General features: G+C 35.5%; 1 protein-coding gene across 2 annotated transcripts in view; it reads left to right on the top strand.

Moving 5' to 3' along the window:
- Positions 1-14,015, top strand: part of ankar (ankyrin and armadillo repeat containing) — a 33,907-nt gene that overhangs the window by 19,591 nt on the left and 301 nt on the right. For both annotated transcript variants that reach the window (XM_087266203.1, NM_001040046.2), the window contains 12 exons: positions 711-958; positions 2,013-2,181; positions 3,832-4,073; positions 6,384-6,537; positions 7,180-7,341; positions 7,422-7,528; positions 9,338-9,460; positions 9,546-9,704; positions 10,717-10,834; positions 11,029-11,138; positions 13,648-13,844; positions 13,936-13,982. In XM_087266203.1, coding sequence (XP_087122329.1) covers positions 711-958; positions 2,013-2,181; positions 3,832-4,073; positions 6,384-6,537; positions 7,180-7,341; positions 7,422-7,528; positions 9,338-9,460; positions 9,546-9,704; positions 10,717-10,834; positions 11,029-11,138; positions 13,648-13,844; positions 13,936-13,982 — 1,836 coding nt within the window. The remainder of the gene's footprint in view (positions 1-710; positions 959-2,012; positions 2,182-3,831; positions 4,074-6,383; positions 6,538-7,179; positions 7,342-7,421; positions 7,529-9,337; positions 9,461-9,545; positions 9,705-10,716; positions 10,835-11,028; positions 11,139-13,647; positions 13,845-13,935; positions 13,983-14,015) is intronic.

Genomic DNA, 14,015 nt, shown 5'->3' with positions numbered 1-14,015 from the left:
GTTTTGATCTCAGTGTTGAAGGTAATGAGTTAATTTAATACCTCAATACTTCAACGTAAATGGAGTAAGTTCACAGTTCTCGTATAGATTAGTTTTTTTCTAACTCAAATGATTTGTTGCAATCAGTTTCCTCAAACAGTTTGTACTCACTTGGTTTAAGTTCTCTTCATTTATTGGGTTTTACTTTGCTCAAATTTGCTTCGTTTACTCAAATGGATTAAGTTTACAGTACTCATTAGGATTAGTTTTTGAACTTAAATGGTTTGTTGCAATCGGTTTCCTCTAGCGGTTTGAGTTACCTTAAATTATTGGGCATTACAGTACTTAATTGGTTTGAGTTCTCTTCATTTATAGGGTTTTACTTTGCTCAATTTACTTCATTTACTCAAAAAGTTTACAGTGCTCATTAGTTTTTGAACTTAAATGGTTTGTTGCAATCGGTTTCCTCAAAGGGTTTGAGCTACCCTAACTTTTTTGGTCTTACAGTGTTTTTAAATGTAAAATATAAATAATAAAATGCATATCTACCGTAAAAAAACATATAACAATATTTTCCTATTTTCCACATTTTTGAAACAAACATTGTTGCTGTATTGAATTCATCTTGAAACATAAAATCTGAGTTCTGAAGCAAAACGATTGAGAACCACTGATCTAAAAGATAGAAAGATGTTAGCAGATTGTGTAATGCTTCTGTTGCTGTGTTTCAGGAGGTGTTCCAGTGCTGGTGAGCTTGCTTTGTTCAGACAGACAGGTGGTGCAGTGCATGGCTACAGCGGTCCTGTGTCATATGACGGAAAACTCACAAGTCTGTGAAGAACTGGTGCATCATGGTGCTGTACCGATTCTGATCAAGCTCCTCAGTGTCCATCAGCCCGAGCTGGACTCTCGCTGTGCTGTTATACTTGCCGATCTGGCCGCACACAGCAAGCAGCACCAAAGCCTCATTGCTGACTTGGTAGGTCAAAAGTTACGCTATCTGTACACATTTGAGGACCCTACACTTACATGGGATTTTATTGGTCATATTTTAGTTTGGGAATGAATCCACGTTATTTAAGGGATAGTTCAACCAAAAATGCTAATTCTATCAATATTTACTCATTTATTTACTTATTACATTATTTATTATTTACCTATTTTAGTTTTATTGTTTTGTTGAACACAAAATAAGATGATTTGAAGTATGTTGAAATGCATTAACCATTGACTTAGTGTTTGTTTTTTCCAACTATGAGCCAATGGTTACAGGATTCCAGCATTCTTCAAAGTATTATCTTCTTTCGTGTTCATCAGAAAAAAACTTTATCTTTTTGGATCATGTCGTGGGTGAGTAAATAATGACAGATTTCTCATTTTGGGATAAACTATCCATTTAATTATTGACTATGACTTTTTCTCAGACTAACATTTTTATAATAATAGCTTAATAATAATAATACTAATAAATAAGAATAGCTTAGCAATAGCTTATTAATAGTTGGTAGGTTGCTTTTACGTTTAGGTTTGGGATAGGATTTAAGCATCTGAATTACAGTCTTAGTAATCAAGGGAATGCTAAAATAATGGTCCATTAGTTCATGTTAGTTAATGTATTACAAATGTACACTGTCTTACTGTATTATTAATGTTTACTGATATACACTATTAGTAATACATTTACATTTTTTATTTGTCTTTTTTAACTTTAGTTAATGTTTACTTCAATAACGTTAGTTCATATTACTTCATGGTGCATTAACTAATGTTAACAAGTACAACTTTGGATTTTAATAATGCATTAAATAACGTTGAACTATGATTAATAAATGCTTTACAAGATTATTAATTCTTAGTTGATGTTAGTAAATACATTAACTTATAGACCATTAAGTGTTATCATAATCAGAAACAGCCAGTGCTCTAGTAATATTCTGTTAATAAGCATTTATATTATTAGTCAGAATTGGTCCTTAAACTAAAGCCTTCAAAGCTCTTTTTTTTTAACAAATGCCTCAAATTGTTTTGTGCAGGGTGGGGTGGCACTTGTAGTGAATCTTCTGACCTCTGACCTTCAAGATGTTCTAGTAAATGGTGTCAGGTGCATCCGTACTTTATGTGTCAGAAGTCCACACAACCAAACTGCTGTCGCACATGCAGGAGGAGTTCCACATCTCATCCAGATCCTAGCTGTGGATTCTGGTACTGTTTACCTTTTTTGAAATGTACAGTAATGAGCTAAAACAAATGCAGGGTTCCACAGTGAGAACTGCCTAATAGCCTGGTGTCAATATAGAATTTTAAGTGAAAAAGTGAAACATTTTAAACCATTTAAGTGCAAGATTCAAAAAAGAACCTAAATTAATCTTTCATTTTTTGCTTAGGGGTTATAAGAATGTGAAAATTAATGTGTGTGTTAAATGTCTACCTGTTGGTAACAAAAACATAAAAGGACCATCTAACCAACAGTTCCTTAAAAAGATAGTTCAGCTTAATAAATAAATAAAGTCCTCACTATTATCTCAGCCTCAAGTTGTTGTAAATGTATGAATGTTTGACTTCTGTTAAACTCAAAACAAAATAATTTGAAGAATTAAAGACTTAAAAGGAGGTTCAAAAAAGCAATCAAAACATGGTTATTTGATTAGTTTGCATGGTGGATGATGATGTTTTTTATATGTTATTGTATTGTGAATAAGTTTGCTCCTATTTCAAAATGTGGAGGTACTGCTTGTCTTATGAATTAACTGTATACTTTATTTTTTAACAGCGTAGACCACAATGGAAACAAGCCCAGGGCTTTATTGTGTTTTTATCCTCGACAGTTTTATTAAAAATGTATAGGATTCTTGTATTTTTGTACAGTTTGTCTGTAATGTGAATGGACGCTGGACATGGGAAGTGAGGGTCTAAACGCAGGTTTATTGAGAATGGTCAGGCAAGCAATGGTCAATCAGGAGCAAACAGATGTATACGGGCAATCCAGAGTCCTGGTCGATAAACAGGCAGGTGGTCGGTACAGGCAGGCAGCAGGCAACGTAAATAAACAAACAAAACAAAGCAAGGGTCAAACACGGAAGGCAAGGCAAGGAAAACGCACCATCATGTTCACTATAGAGTTTAACAAGACTCAGCAATGAAAGTGTCAAAATGAGCTGTATATATGTGTGTGTAATGAGTCCATGAGCAGCATCAGCTGTGTAAGTCTAATCAGTCAGGATCAGAAACCGCTGTGTGTGTGGTGCAAGACTGGATCTTGTAGTCCATGAAATGGCGGATTTGTAGTCTTGCGGATTTGTAGATTTTTTACCGATCCGTGTGTATACAAGCGATCGGCACAGGCTGGATCGCTGGTGACCGTGACATTGTCTAAAATCTGTCAAATAAAAATTACATTTAAATTCAATTCAATTCAATGATGGAAACCTACATCCATAATAAGAACAAAAAATACTATAGACATCAATGACTGATGCTTTCCAACATTCTTCAAAATATATTCTTTTGTGTTCAAACAAGAAAGGAACTCAAACAGATTTGGAACAAGTGGAGGACGAGTAAATGATGACAGAGTTAAAATCTTTGTGAACTTACCCCTATATTTTTGTATGATTAATATACCTGGGCTTTCAGACAAAGTGAAATAGATAAATAAATTTTGGCTCTTCTGCACTTAAATGGTCTAACACTAACTTGATCAATGTCAAAATACCTTTCTTGATGAGCAATCTAAAATAATAATAAAAACTATATGACAATTCTGTTCTGGATGCTCTGTCATTTCAAGAGATTCTGCTGTGAATTTTAAGTCAGTTGTGTTTAGATTAAACAGATGTGTGTTTTTCTTGACAGATACACTGCAAGAAGAGGCCTGTCTGGCTCTTGCTGAATTATCTCGGGGTCACAGGGAGAATCAGGCACTCATATGTGAGGCAGGAGCGGTTGGTGCCTTGGTTCAAGCCCTGAGACACAGAAAGATATCGGTGAAGGTCAAAGCAGCTTCAGCGCTTGAATCTCTAGCCAGCCACAATTCTGCCATACAGCAGTGCTTCCTCAGACAATCAGCTCCTAAATACCTTCTACAGCTTTTAACGGTAATGTAACTGCATCTTTAGCACCCTGTTTAAACTTCTATTGAACAATTGCCCCTGTGAAACAAAGACTTTAGTTTGTAAGCACATAAATAAAACATATTTATTAAAAGGATGACTGCAAATTTAAAGTTAAAATTACAATTTAAAATGTACAATGTTTATTTTGCTAGCACACGTTGTTATTCTTGAGGTGAACAATTAACTGCAAGTTAATCCACTGTTTTGGTAGTCCCCAATCAAAGTCTGACAATCAAATAATTTTGAGGAAATCAAAGTCTCTGTTGACGTCAACTGGATGGCTTCCATAGCAACGTTCTTCACCATGGCTCTTTTACCATTGCTGAGGGAATGATGCACAAATAGAAAGCCCTTCCTCCTATTCAATATTTTGTTTCAGTTAGAAATACATTAACATACTAATATAAAAGTCTCAGCAATTAAAAAAAAGTCATTGGATAGTTAAGCAAATTGAAGACTCTGAGTCAGACCAAAACGCGAGATGGGTCTGAAATACGGGAGACTCCCGGGAAAAATGGAAGTGTTGGCAGATATGATCATGATAGATTTTGATAATACACTGCTTAACATAATTTAATAAATATTTGAATGATTTCTAAACATGGCAACCTGGCTTTTACATTAACATTTTTGGTCTCTTTGTTAAATTAAAAAAATCTAAAAATGACTTTTGCTGTTTGTTCAAACTACTTATTTAAAATGAGCTACAACAACACAATTCTTGAGTTTTTTGGCGGAATACAGAATTGCTTTATGTTTAATCCACATCAATTTGTAAAACCTAATAAATTAAGTTCTTTATGCTGTCCCAACACAAAACGATTTTGTGGAACTCAGCATTTTTTACAGTGTAGTTTTAAATACCTCAACCAGTTTTTACATAAAGGGCTCTATTTTAACAATCTAGGCGCAAAGTCTAAAGCGCATGGCTCAAAAGCATTAAGGGCTTGTCCAAAACCACTTTTGCTATAGTAAGGACGAAAAAAATATGCTTGGAGCCCAGGCGCATGGTCTAACAGGGTTGTGCTTATTCTCTTACTGAGTCATAGGTGTGTTTTGAGCATAACATACATAAAACCAATCAGAGTCTCATCTCCCATCCCCTTTAATAGTCACTTTAAGAGTCAGTTGAGTTGTGTCATGGCGTATTTGCTATTTACATGGCAGACTTTGTAATTGAAAAAACCGAACGCTTCACTAGCGAGAAAACAGTTAAACAGACCATCTGCAGCGCGTGGATAAAGAATGAGCCTCCCCCATTCGGCCTCTTTACTCTCTCATGACTTTACTCCATTACATTCGTGGATAAGGAAATGGTGGAAACTCATTTCACTGAAGACATCCATTAGCCTACATATTTAATTGTGTTTGTTAAGCGCAAGGATTTGTTTCAAAACTTTTTCTAATTTCCAGCAAACAAATAAATAAATAAACAATCATTTTGAAGTATGGCGAAAAAAAAATGTTATATATAAACACATAAAATTCTCCCAAACCTGACAGGTGGACAAATCTAAACTTGTTTTTATTAAAACAAATATAAATATTCATATAAAAAAATATATTGCTAATAATAATAACATTATACAAATGCAAATTGTCATGAATTAACTGAAAAAAGCTCCCCTGAGATGAAGAAGGCATGGCGGTAGTGGTTTTTATATTTTTATAGAAATAATATTTTTTGTAACATTTTAATCCTTTAATTTTTTTCATATGTAAGTATATTTGTGTATTGCTGTACCTCCTGTGTGTGTATGTGTAAGTAACGTGCTCTGCTCTGGACTTTAGACCAGCTTTTAGGTGGTTGATGGCGTGGTCTATTTCAGTTCTTCAAAAAAGCAACGCACCACCAATGCGCCTTAACACACCTCCTTTTTTGGCCAGCACACAAATGAGTCCACATAGTGCCGCAAATGAATTTGATATTTAAACAATAAAGTGCAAAACGTGAAAATTACAGTTTCACTGGTCTGAAAATCGCAACATATTACGCCATAAACGTCTTGCTCCTTATTGCACAGTGTATGATAGGGTCCAAAGTCAGCTCTTGGCACTGTTCGTAGCTTTTAACACTGTGTTCTAAACCCTCTGTTTAAACTTAGGAACTATCAGGTTACATGGGTCTAGGAATGGGTTTTACATGGACTTAGTAATGTACAATGTGAAACAGCAGTTTGTAAATAAAGAGAATTGGTAAATCATAATGAAATATGGAGCAAGGTAACCCAGGAGTATATGGTCAACCATTTCAAGTGTTTAAAGCTCTATTATGACCTTTGCTGTGTTCAGGTGTTCCAGCTGGACGTACGAGAACAGGGTGCGATTGCTCTGTGGGCCCTGGCCGGACAATCTCTGAACCAACAGAAACTCATGGCAGAGCAGATGGGCTACTCTGTTATCCTTGACCTTCTTCTGTCCCCTTCAGACAAAATACAATACGTGGGTAAGACCAGATACAAATAGTGCACTGTCTCCCAAAAGACATCACCTAATTCCATCCAATCAATCAGTCACCCATGAATGTAAGTAACACTCTCGCTGCAAAGCTGTCGTCCAGACAGAAAAAGCACCAAATGCAATAAAAACAGCTTCCCATTGACTACGTGTTGACAGGCACTGGATAAACTAAGCAGATTGACTGCCTGAGCTTCTCCCTGTCACTGACAGAACAGGTCCGGTCCAGCAGGTAAACGGCCAGCACTTCCTGTCTTGAGACAGCAGTGATCTGTTAGACTCATAAGACAGGAAGGCATGCAAAGTGGAATGTTATTCCCCCAGTGGCTTTCTCCGTAAACATGGCTTACAAGACTGTCCCTGTCTCTTGTATTGCGATTAGTGTTAAGCTATGACCTGATTACAGGCTGTGATTCCAAAACGATGCCTAATGCCAAGAGTGCTTCCTTTTCAGGCAGGTGTCTGGATCGTGTCTCATCTGGACGGTCTGTTAAAACATTTGGTTAGACAGATGTTTCCCTTAAAAAATATTTTCAGACAGAGCTGTCCGCACCTTCATATGGTTACACGTTTGGAACAAATCATCCACCCCTCGGAGAACATTATCCACACGTATCTTGCTGTTTCGCAGGATGCCGAGCGGTGATAGCGCTTAGCCGAGACAGTCGTATCCATCAGAATGGCTTTTGCAGGGAAAACGGAGTGCCACCATTAGTGCGCTTGCTTCGAGGGTCTCGAACAGGACAGAAGACCCTGCTTAGTGTCATCGAAGCCTTGGGATGTTTGTGCATTGGTAGTGTTTCACATTTCTTTTAGTTATAAAAGGCTTTGCTTTACAGCTCAAGTTCTAAAACATTTGTTTTGTGGTTGCAGGAGTGGCGCTCACTACAAATAAAAACAGCCAGAAGACTGTTTACAGAGAACAGGCCATTCCTACTTTATTAGAGCTTTTAAAAGCACACAAATCTCAGGAGATCAAGGTGGGTACCAACTCGGAGGCTGGATGTTTTGGAGGTCACATACTTGGCCACTTTGGCCTATAGCCAACAACTAAAGCTAAAGTGATAGTTCGCCAAAAACTTTTTTGTTTTATGAATGATGTGTTCAGTCACAAATCTGTTTGAGTTGTTTTCTTTTGCTGAAAACAAAGAAATATTTTTAAAAATGCTTTTTTTTAAATGCGGAAAACTGGTAATCATTGACTCCTGTAATTTCTGTTTTTTCTACAATAGAAGTCAATGATTACAGGTTTTTAAATTTTTCAAAATATCTACTTCGAGTTCAACTGAAGAAATAAACTTATAGAGGTTTAAAACTAATTTGGGGTGAATAAATAGTGAGTAGATTTTAATTTTCGGGTGAACTATGCCTTCAAGCAGGGTCGAGGCAGGTCTGTACCAGGCCAGAACACTCCTGAGAAAGTTAGTTTGCTGCTGGAAGTGATGCCAGCATGGGGTGCTCACCATGGGCTCACAATTTCCTTTAGATGAGATGTTGTGTGTGGTGAGGGACCTGGTCCCATTCCTCTAAGGCTGGTGTTGCGTCATCCAAATCAGGGGTGGGCAAGTTGGAGATCCACAGTCCAACAATATAAATGAAAATTCTGTCATTAATGACTTAACCTCGTGTTATTTTTAATGCTCTGAGATTTTCAGAACACAAATTAAGTCATTTTAGATGAAATCCTGGAGCTCCCTAATCAAGAACATTTATTATATTGCATTTCTAGTTCAGTGGTGCAACTGTAATCATAAGAAGCTTCAAGAACAATTTTTTTGCACCAAAAAACTGTAAAAAAAATACATTTTTGTTTTCTCTTTCACTTCAGGGTGTGTAATTACTAAAGGCAAGGAGACATATTACCATTTGGGTAATTATTGCCCGTGGTAATGCTTTTTTGGTGCAAATATGATCTTAGAGCTTCATATGAATACAGTTAAACCACTGAAGTCACATGGAATGTTTTGAAAATGTTTTTGGTTCTTTTACTGGTCTTTGTTGTTATACTGTATATGGTAGATGAGGGAGCTCTAAGATTTCATCTAAAACACCTTAATTTATCTTCCAAAGATGAATGAAGTTCTCATGGCATTGGGACAACATGAGGGTGAGTAATTAATAAAACTGAATTTTTATTTTGGGGTGAATTAATCCTTCAGCTCTACAGTACAGTGGCCCTCCAGGACCACAGTTGCCCATCCCTGCTTTAGACTTTGAGTAGATTGTTGTGTTTGATTAGTGTTGGAGTCAAACTCTGCAGGACTGTTGCTCTCCAGAACTGAACTTGGCCACTCAGGTCTGGATGGATCCTGCACACTTGTGTTAATTGGGATGAGACCAAAATCTTTTGTCAATCTGTCATGACAGAATTTCCTAAAAGAAAATGTCAGGTTATATTTTGAAATGTTAGTATTGTTGGTCACTTTATTTTGATGATCCGTTTGTTGAATTTAGAATCATTGCATCTACATGCCAACTAATTCTTATTAGATTATAAATAGACTGTTAGGTTGGGGTCAGTGTTAGTGTAACTTAACATGTACTTGCAAAGTTTCTAATAGTCAGTTAAATGTCTGTTGAAGGAGCAGTATCAGTAGATATTAAGCAGACAGTCAACTAATACTCAAATGGACCATCAAAATAAAGTGTTACTGCATTGCTTAGTTTAGCCTTCATGCACTTTGAAGGCTGATGAAGGCTGTAGCTGTAGACAATTTTTGATAATGTAAAGAGACAAAAGCAGGAAATAACATCATTGATTTTTTTTTTTTTTTTTTTTATCAAATAAGGTGCAAGTAGCTCAGACTCTCGCTTGTGTGCTGCTGGGAAACCAAAAACTTCAAAGGGAATTTTGGGAACAAGAGGACTTCTCTTATGAGAACATTGTTGAGCTCCTAAATGCTGAAAATAAAGTAATTCACATTTTTACACTTGTTTATTTTACGCATTATGAATGTGTTTGTTTAAACGAAAAGCTGAGCAAGTCTTTTCTTTCAGAACATTTCTCTGGACGCTGGACATGCATTATCCCTGTTTGCATACAACAGCAAAGCACATCAGAAGGCGATACGACAACTGGGAGGAATTCCAGGAAAAATATATGAGACTTTTCTGAACTCTGACAATGAAACAGAAAAAGCAAAAGCTGCATTTCAGGTACTCTTCGGGAACATTTAGAATAAATGCATTGGGGTCCAAAGGTCCTCATTGAAAATGCTTCAATTATACATATTTTTCTTAACTTTAGATTTAAAAAAAATATCAATTGGCTTTGAAATAATAAGAAAGGTCTCAGACTGCTGCATATCATTGTACACTGATTTTAAAATTGAATGGTAAAATGGATGGTTCATGGAAAAATTAACATTTACTCACTGTTTACTCACAAGTGGTTTTAAACTTTTGTGTTTCTTTCTTCTGTTGAACACAAAAAAGATTTTTTGAAAAGAAAACTTGTAACTATCAACTTCCACAGTTGGAAATAGTATGGAGTTCGGTGGTAAAAATTTTCCAGCTTTCTTTGAAAGACCTTCTTTTCTGTTTAACAGGTTAAAGAAAGTTTGAAACAAGTAATGGGTGAGTAAATGACAACAGTTTTGGGGGAACTATCCTTTTAATTACAAATACAAAAAAGTGACAAGTAATACTGAATAAAAATCTCTAATTCTGAAGTACAAAGTATTTCAATATTTCTCAAACTTACTCTAACAATCGGTTTTATTTTTAGTGTATCAGGAAAAGTATTCATGGCGCTTCCCTTTTTCCACATTTTTTATGTTACAGCCTTATTCCAAAATGGATTAAATTCAGTTATTTCCTCAATTCTACACACAATACCCCATAATGACAAAGTTTAAAAAAAGACTTTTTGAAATTGTTGCAAATTCATTTAAAATTAAAAAAATCTTTTTTCACATTGTCATGGTATTTTGTGTAGAATTTTGAGGAAATCAATGAATTTAATCAATTTTGGAAAAAGACTGCAACATAAAACAAATTTGGAAGAAGTGAAGCGTTATTAATACTTTATGGATGCACTGTAACAGAACAAATGTTATTTTTTACATGGCATGCTCTTACTGTTAAAGAATTTACAATTGTGGGAAAAAATGAATGAAGGGCTGGTGATTTAATCACTCATTTAATTGACCTCTCCTTTATTTGACAGACAGTTGTGTTGGCTAGAGTAATCAGTGGGTCAGATGAAGTGACTTTGACTGCGAGGGGAGTAACTATTCTTGTTGAATTATTACAGTCTGACCAATCCACTACTGTGATCATTACAGGTAAAAAGACCTCCGAAGTTTAAGAACATTTTTCAGAGAGGATGCATGTAATTGAATTAAATCTTGTTCTTTTGAATTCTGAGGGTGATTAACTGCAAGTTGTTTGAACTATTGCTTTAAGCAGCACAACAGTTTGTTGCGTGCTAATCAATTAGTGTATAAGAAAACAAATGTAATAATATTTATGTCTACAGCACAACTTCTTGCTAGTCTTGCTCACATGAGAGCAGGTATTACTGATGCCATTGTCAGCATGGGTGCCACAGAGCATCTGTCTGCTCATCTGGATTCAGAAGATGAAGAGGTAGATCATGTTAAATTACCTTATGTAAATAATATTTCCAAATGAATTAAAATAAGGACTTAAAAGTGCAGTATGTAGGATTGAACTACGTATTGCAGTCCAAATTCATAAATAATGGAGAGTTTTTTTTAAACTGGGCCCTCCCAGAAACATGCAGGTTGCCAGATTGACAACACAAGCAGGAGCGAGTGTTCCTGACGATTGAGCCTGCTCAGTTGCTAATATTTGCTAATTAAAAACCACCTCATTGAATTTTTATATCTCTGAATCAGCATCTCATTTCACAAATCGCTTTTTCAGCAATACTTCAAGACTGATATGAAACATACTGTTTTTCCAACAAGGCAACCCAAGGTGGTGAAATATAAATAGGTTGTTTTAACATAACTTCATTGATGCGAGACTTCTTCTACATAGGAATCGCTATCAAAAGATCAGAATATTTCTGTTTTGTGTTGTTTATAATTGTTTAAATCGGCCAAAATCAGAAATGTCGAACAGCTTTCATAGACTTACAAAAGTTTTAGCTCATAAGGGGAGAAAGTTTAAGAGATTGACTGAAATAGAAGAAAAGGCGGCATATAATAAACATTTATTCAATACATAATACGTGCAATACATAATACGATGCTGTCAATACATAATTACGCTATAATTCGTTTGACAGCACCAGTAAAGATTATATACAGGCCTAGCTATGTGTATTATGTTTTAATGTAATCAGAACGACAGAGTCACTCGCTGTCTTCAAAAAACGACTAAAAACTCAACTATTTAGTCTCCATTTTCCTTACTAATCTGCAATTCCCTCTATGACTCCTCCGCTAACTACATAAAAAAAAAATACTACTGTTTTGCTTACACTTTCTTTACATACCTGAAACTTGCCTATAGCACTTATTCATAGTTGCTCTTATAGTTGTGTAAATTGCTTCCTTGTCCTCATTTGTAAGTCGCTTTGGATAAAAGCATCTGCTAAATGACTAAATGTAATGTGTTATATAAAAATCAGATATAAACACCACCATACTTTTGTACACCATACAAAATCTAGGAGAATATAAATAACGTACCCTACCATGTAATCGCTGTAATAAAATCTCTTTTTTTTGCAATAATCCATGTCTTTACTGGCGTTTCGGCAGAATAAACAACCGTAACGTTAAGGTCTATATGCGCAGCAGTGGTGAATGTTTGTTGATGGTAAATTCATTGACCGAACAAAATGGAAATGCAACCCTTGCCACAAAACTAGACGGTTAATATTGTGAAGCACTGTTTATCCCTAACAAAAATGTATAAATAATAATGTAGACTATGCGTTAATGCTTTTGTATGCTTTCTTCTGTTATTTCGTGATGTCTAGAACATGGGGGAAATACAATAGTAATTTATAATAAACCATATATTAAAGTGTATAATGTGTACAACTCTTTGTCAATGAACGCTACAGAAAACTGTAGCATAATAAACTGTAATAAATACTGTAACATTAGTGTAAACTGTGGTGCATTGTGATGGTGTATAATCATAGCGTAGAAAACTGAAGCCTGTTGAATGATTTGTTTATTACTACAGTTGTGTTGTACAACAGCAACAATATAATCACTACAGCAATTCAAGTAATTATTTATAGTATCTACAGCCTTGATGACAGGCAAATATATTTGAGTTTAGTAGAAAACTCAGCCCTCTTCATGATATAAAGATCATGCCCAACATATGTGGTTATTTTCTATTTATTTCTCCTTTGAAGTATGGTATAAATCGCAAAAATACGGACTTTCCCCTATGTCTCCCATTCAGTTTTTTACTCCATCTGAATTTCTCACCTCACTAAAACCACATGATTGCAAACAACCTATTGATTAAACTGGCTGTGGGCTGGTTATAGAGACCAAAACAAAGACGGACATTTCAGCACGGAACGCACATTTTTAAAGCACAATGTGCTTGTTAAGTGGTGACGTGTTTGTGATGTATGTAATACTGTTTCCGGGTCCAAGCCGTCATTCATTCGAGTGGAGAAATCATTCGTTTATGATCACGTTTTATTCCTATCACACATTAAAGTTAATTTTATATAGAATCATAGTGTACACAACAATCTCTGGGCTTGCAAATACCAAAAATTGAACAATTTATAAAAAATTCCATCACTTTCTGGCCATCGGATATTTGGCATGGACATATATATTGCGATCGTGATTTTCGAAACCATTAAATTGCTTTGTAGACGTTTATTATTACCATTTCATGAGTCTCATCATTCAGTTGAATAGAGCGCTTGGACCCGGAAGCCGCTTCGCGTGACGTCACACTTATCAAGCGGATAACTAATTGTAGCATTGTTTTTCAGATAAACATGTATGTCCACTTAGCATGATTCTTAAATATTTGCAAACATATTATACTTGTATGATTTAAAAGAGTCAAAAGCTTACATACAGCACCTTTAAAATAGTATTTCTAGGCTTTTTTTAACTATACTTTTCTTCCTGCATTTTAGGTTAGAACAGCTTGTACAAGCGCTCTGGGTTACCTGACCTTCAATCGTTATGCTCATCGACAGCTTATGACAAAATGTAGAAAATCCCCTCACATTTATGACCTCCTAATGAAGAATCTAGCTCCAGACGCTAGAATATCCCAATTGTTTACAGCAGAGTTTGAAAGACAGAGAAGAATAGGCTTTCCGTCCCTCAGGTACTTTAAATTTGGTCAGGAAGTAGCCGAATATGAGGCCTTTGATAATTAACTAGCATCATTTGTTTTCTTTCTGGTTTCTCCATTGCAGTTTGGGGATAAACGGCGGCCCTCCTGTGTCTCCTGGTAATAATAAAGGTATTTCAATTGACAGAGTGATATTGTGATTCT

This window comes from Danio rerio, chromosome 9 (genome assembly GCF_052040795.2).
Source record: "Danio rerio strain M-AB ecotype USA chromosome 9, GRCz13ab, whole genome shotgun sequence".
Lineage (NCBI taxonomy): Eukaryota > Metazoa > Chordata > Actinopteri > Cypriniformes > Danionidae > Danio > Danio rerio.
The sequence above is the reverse complement of the archived record's forward strand: the minus strand, read 5'-3'. Positions and strand labels throughout refer to the sequence as shown.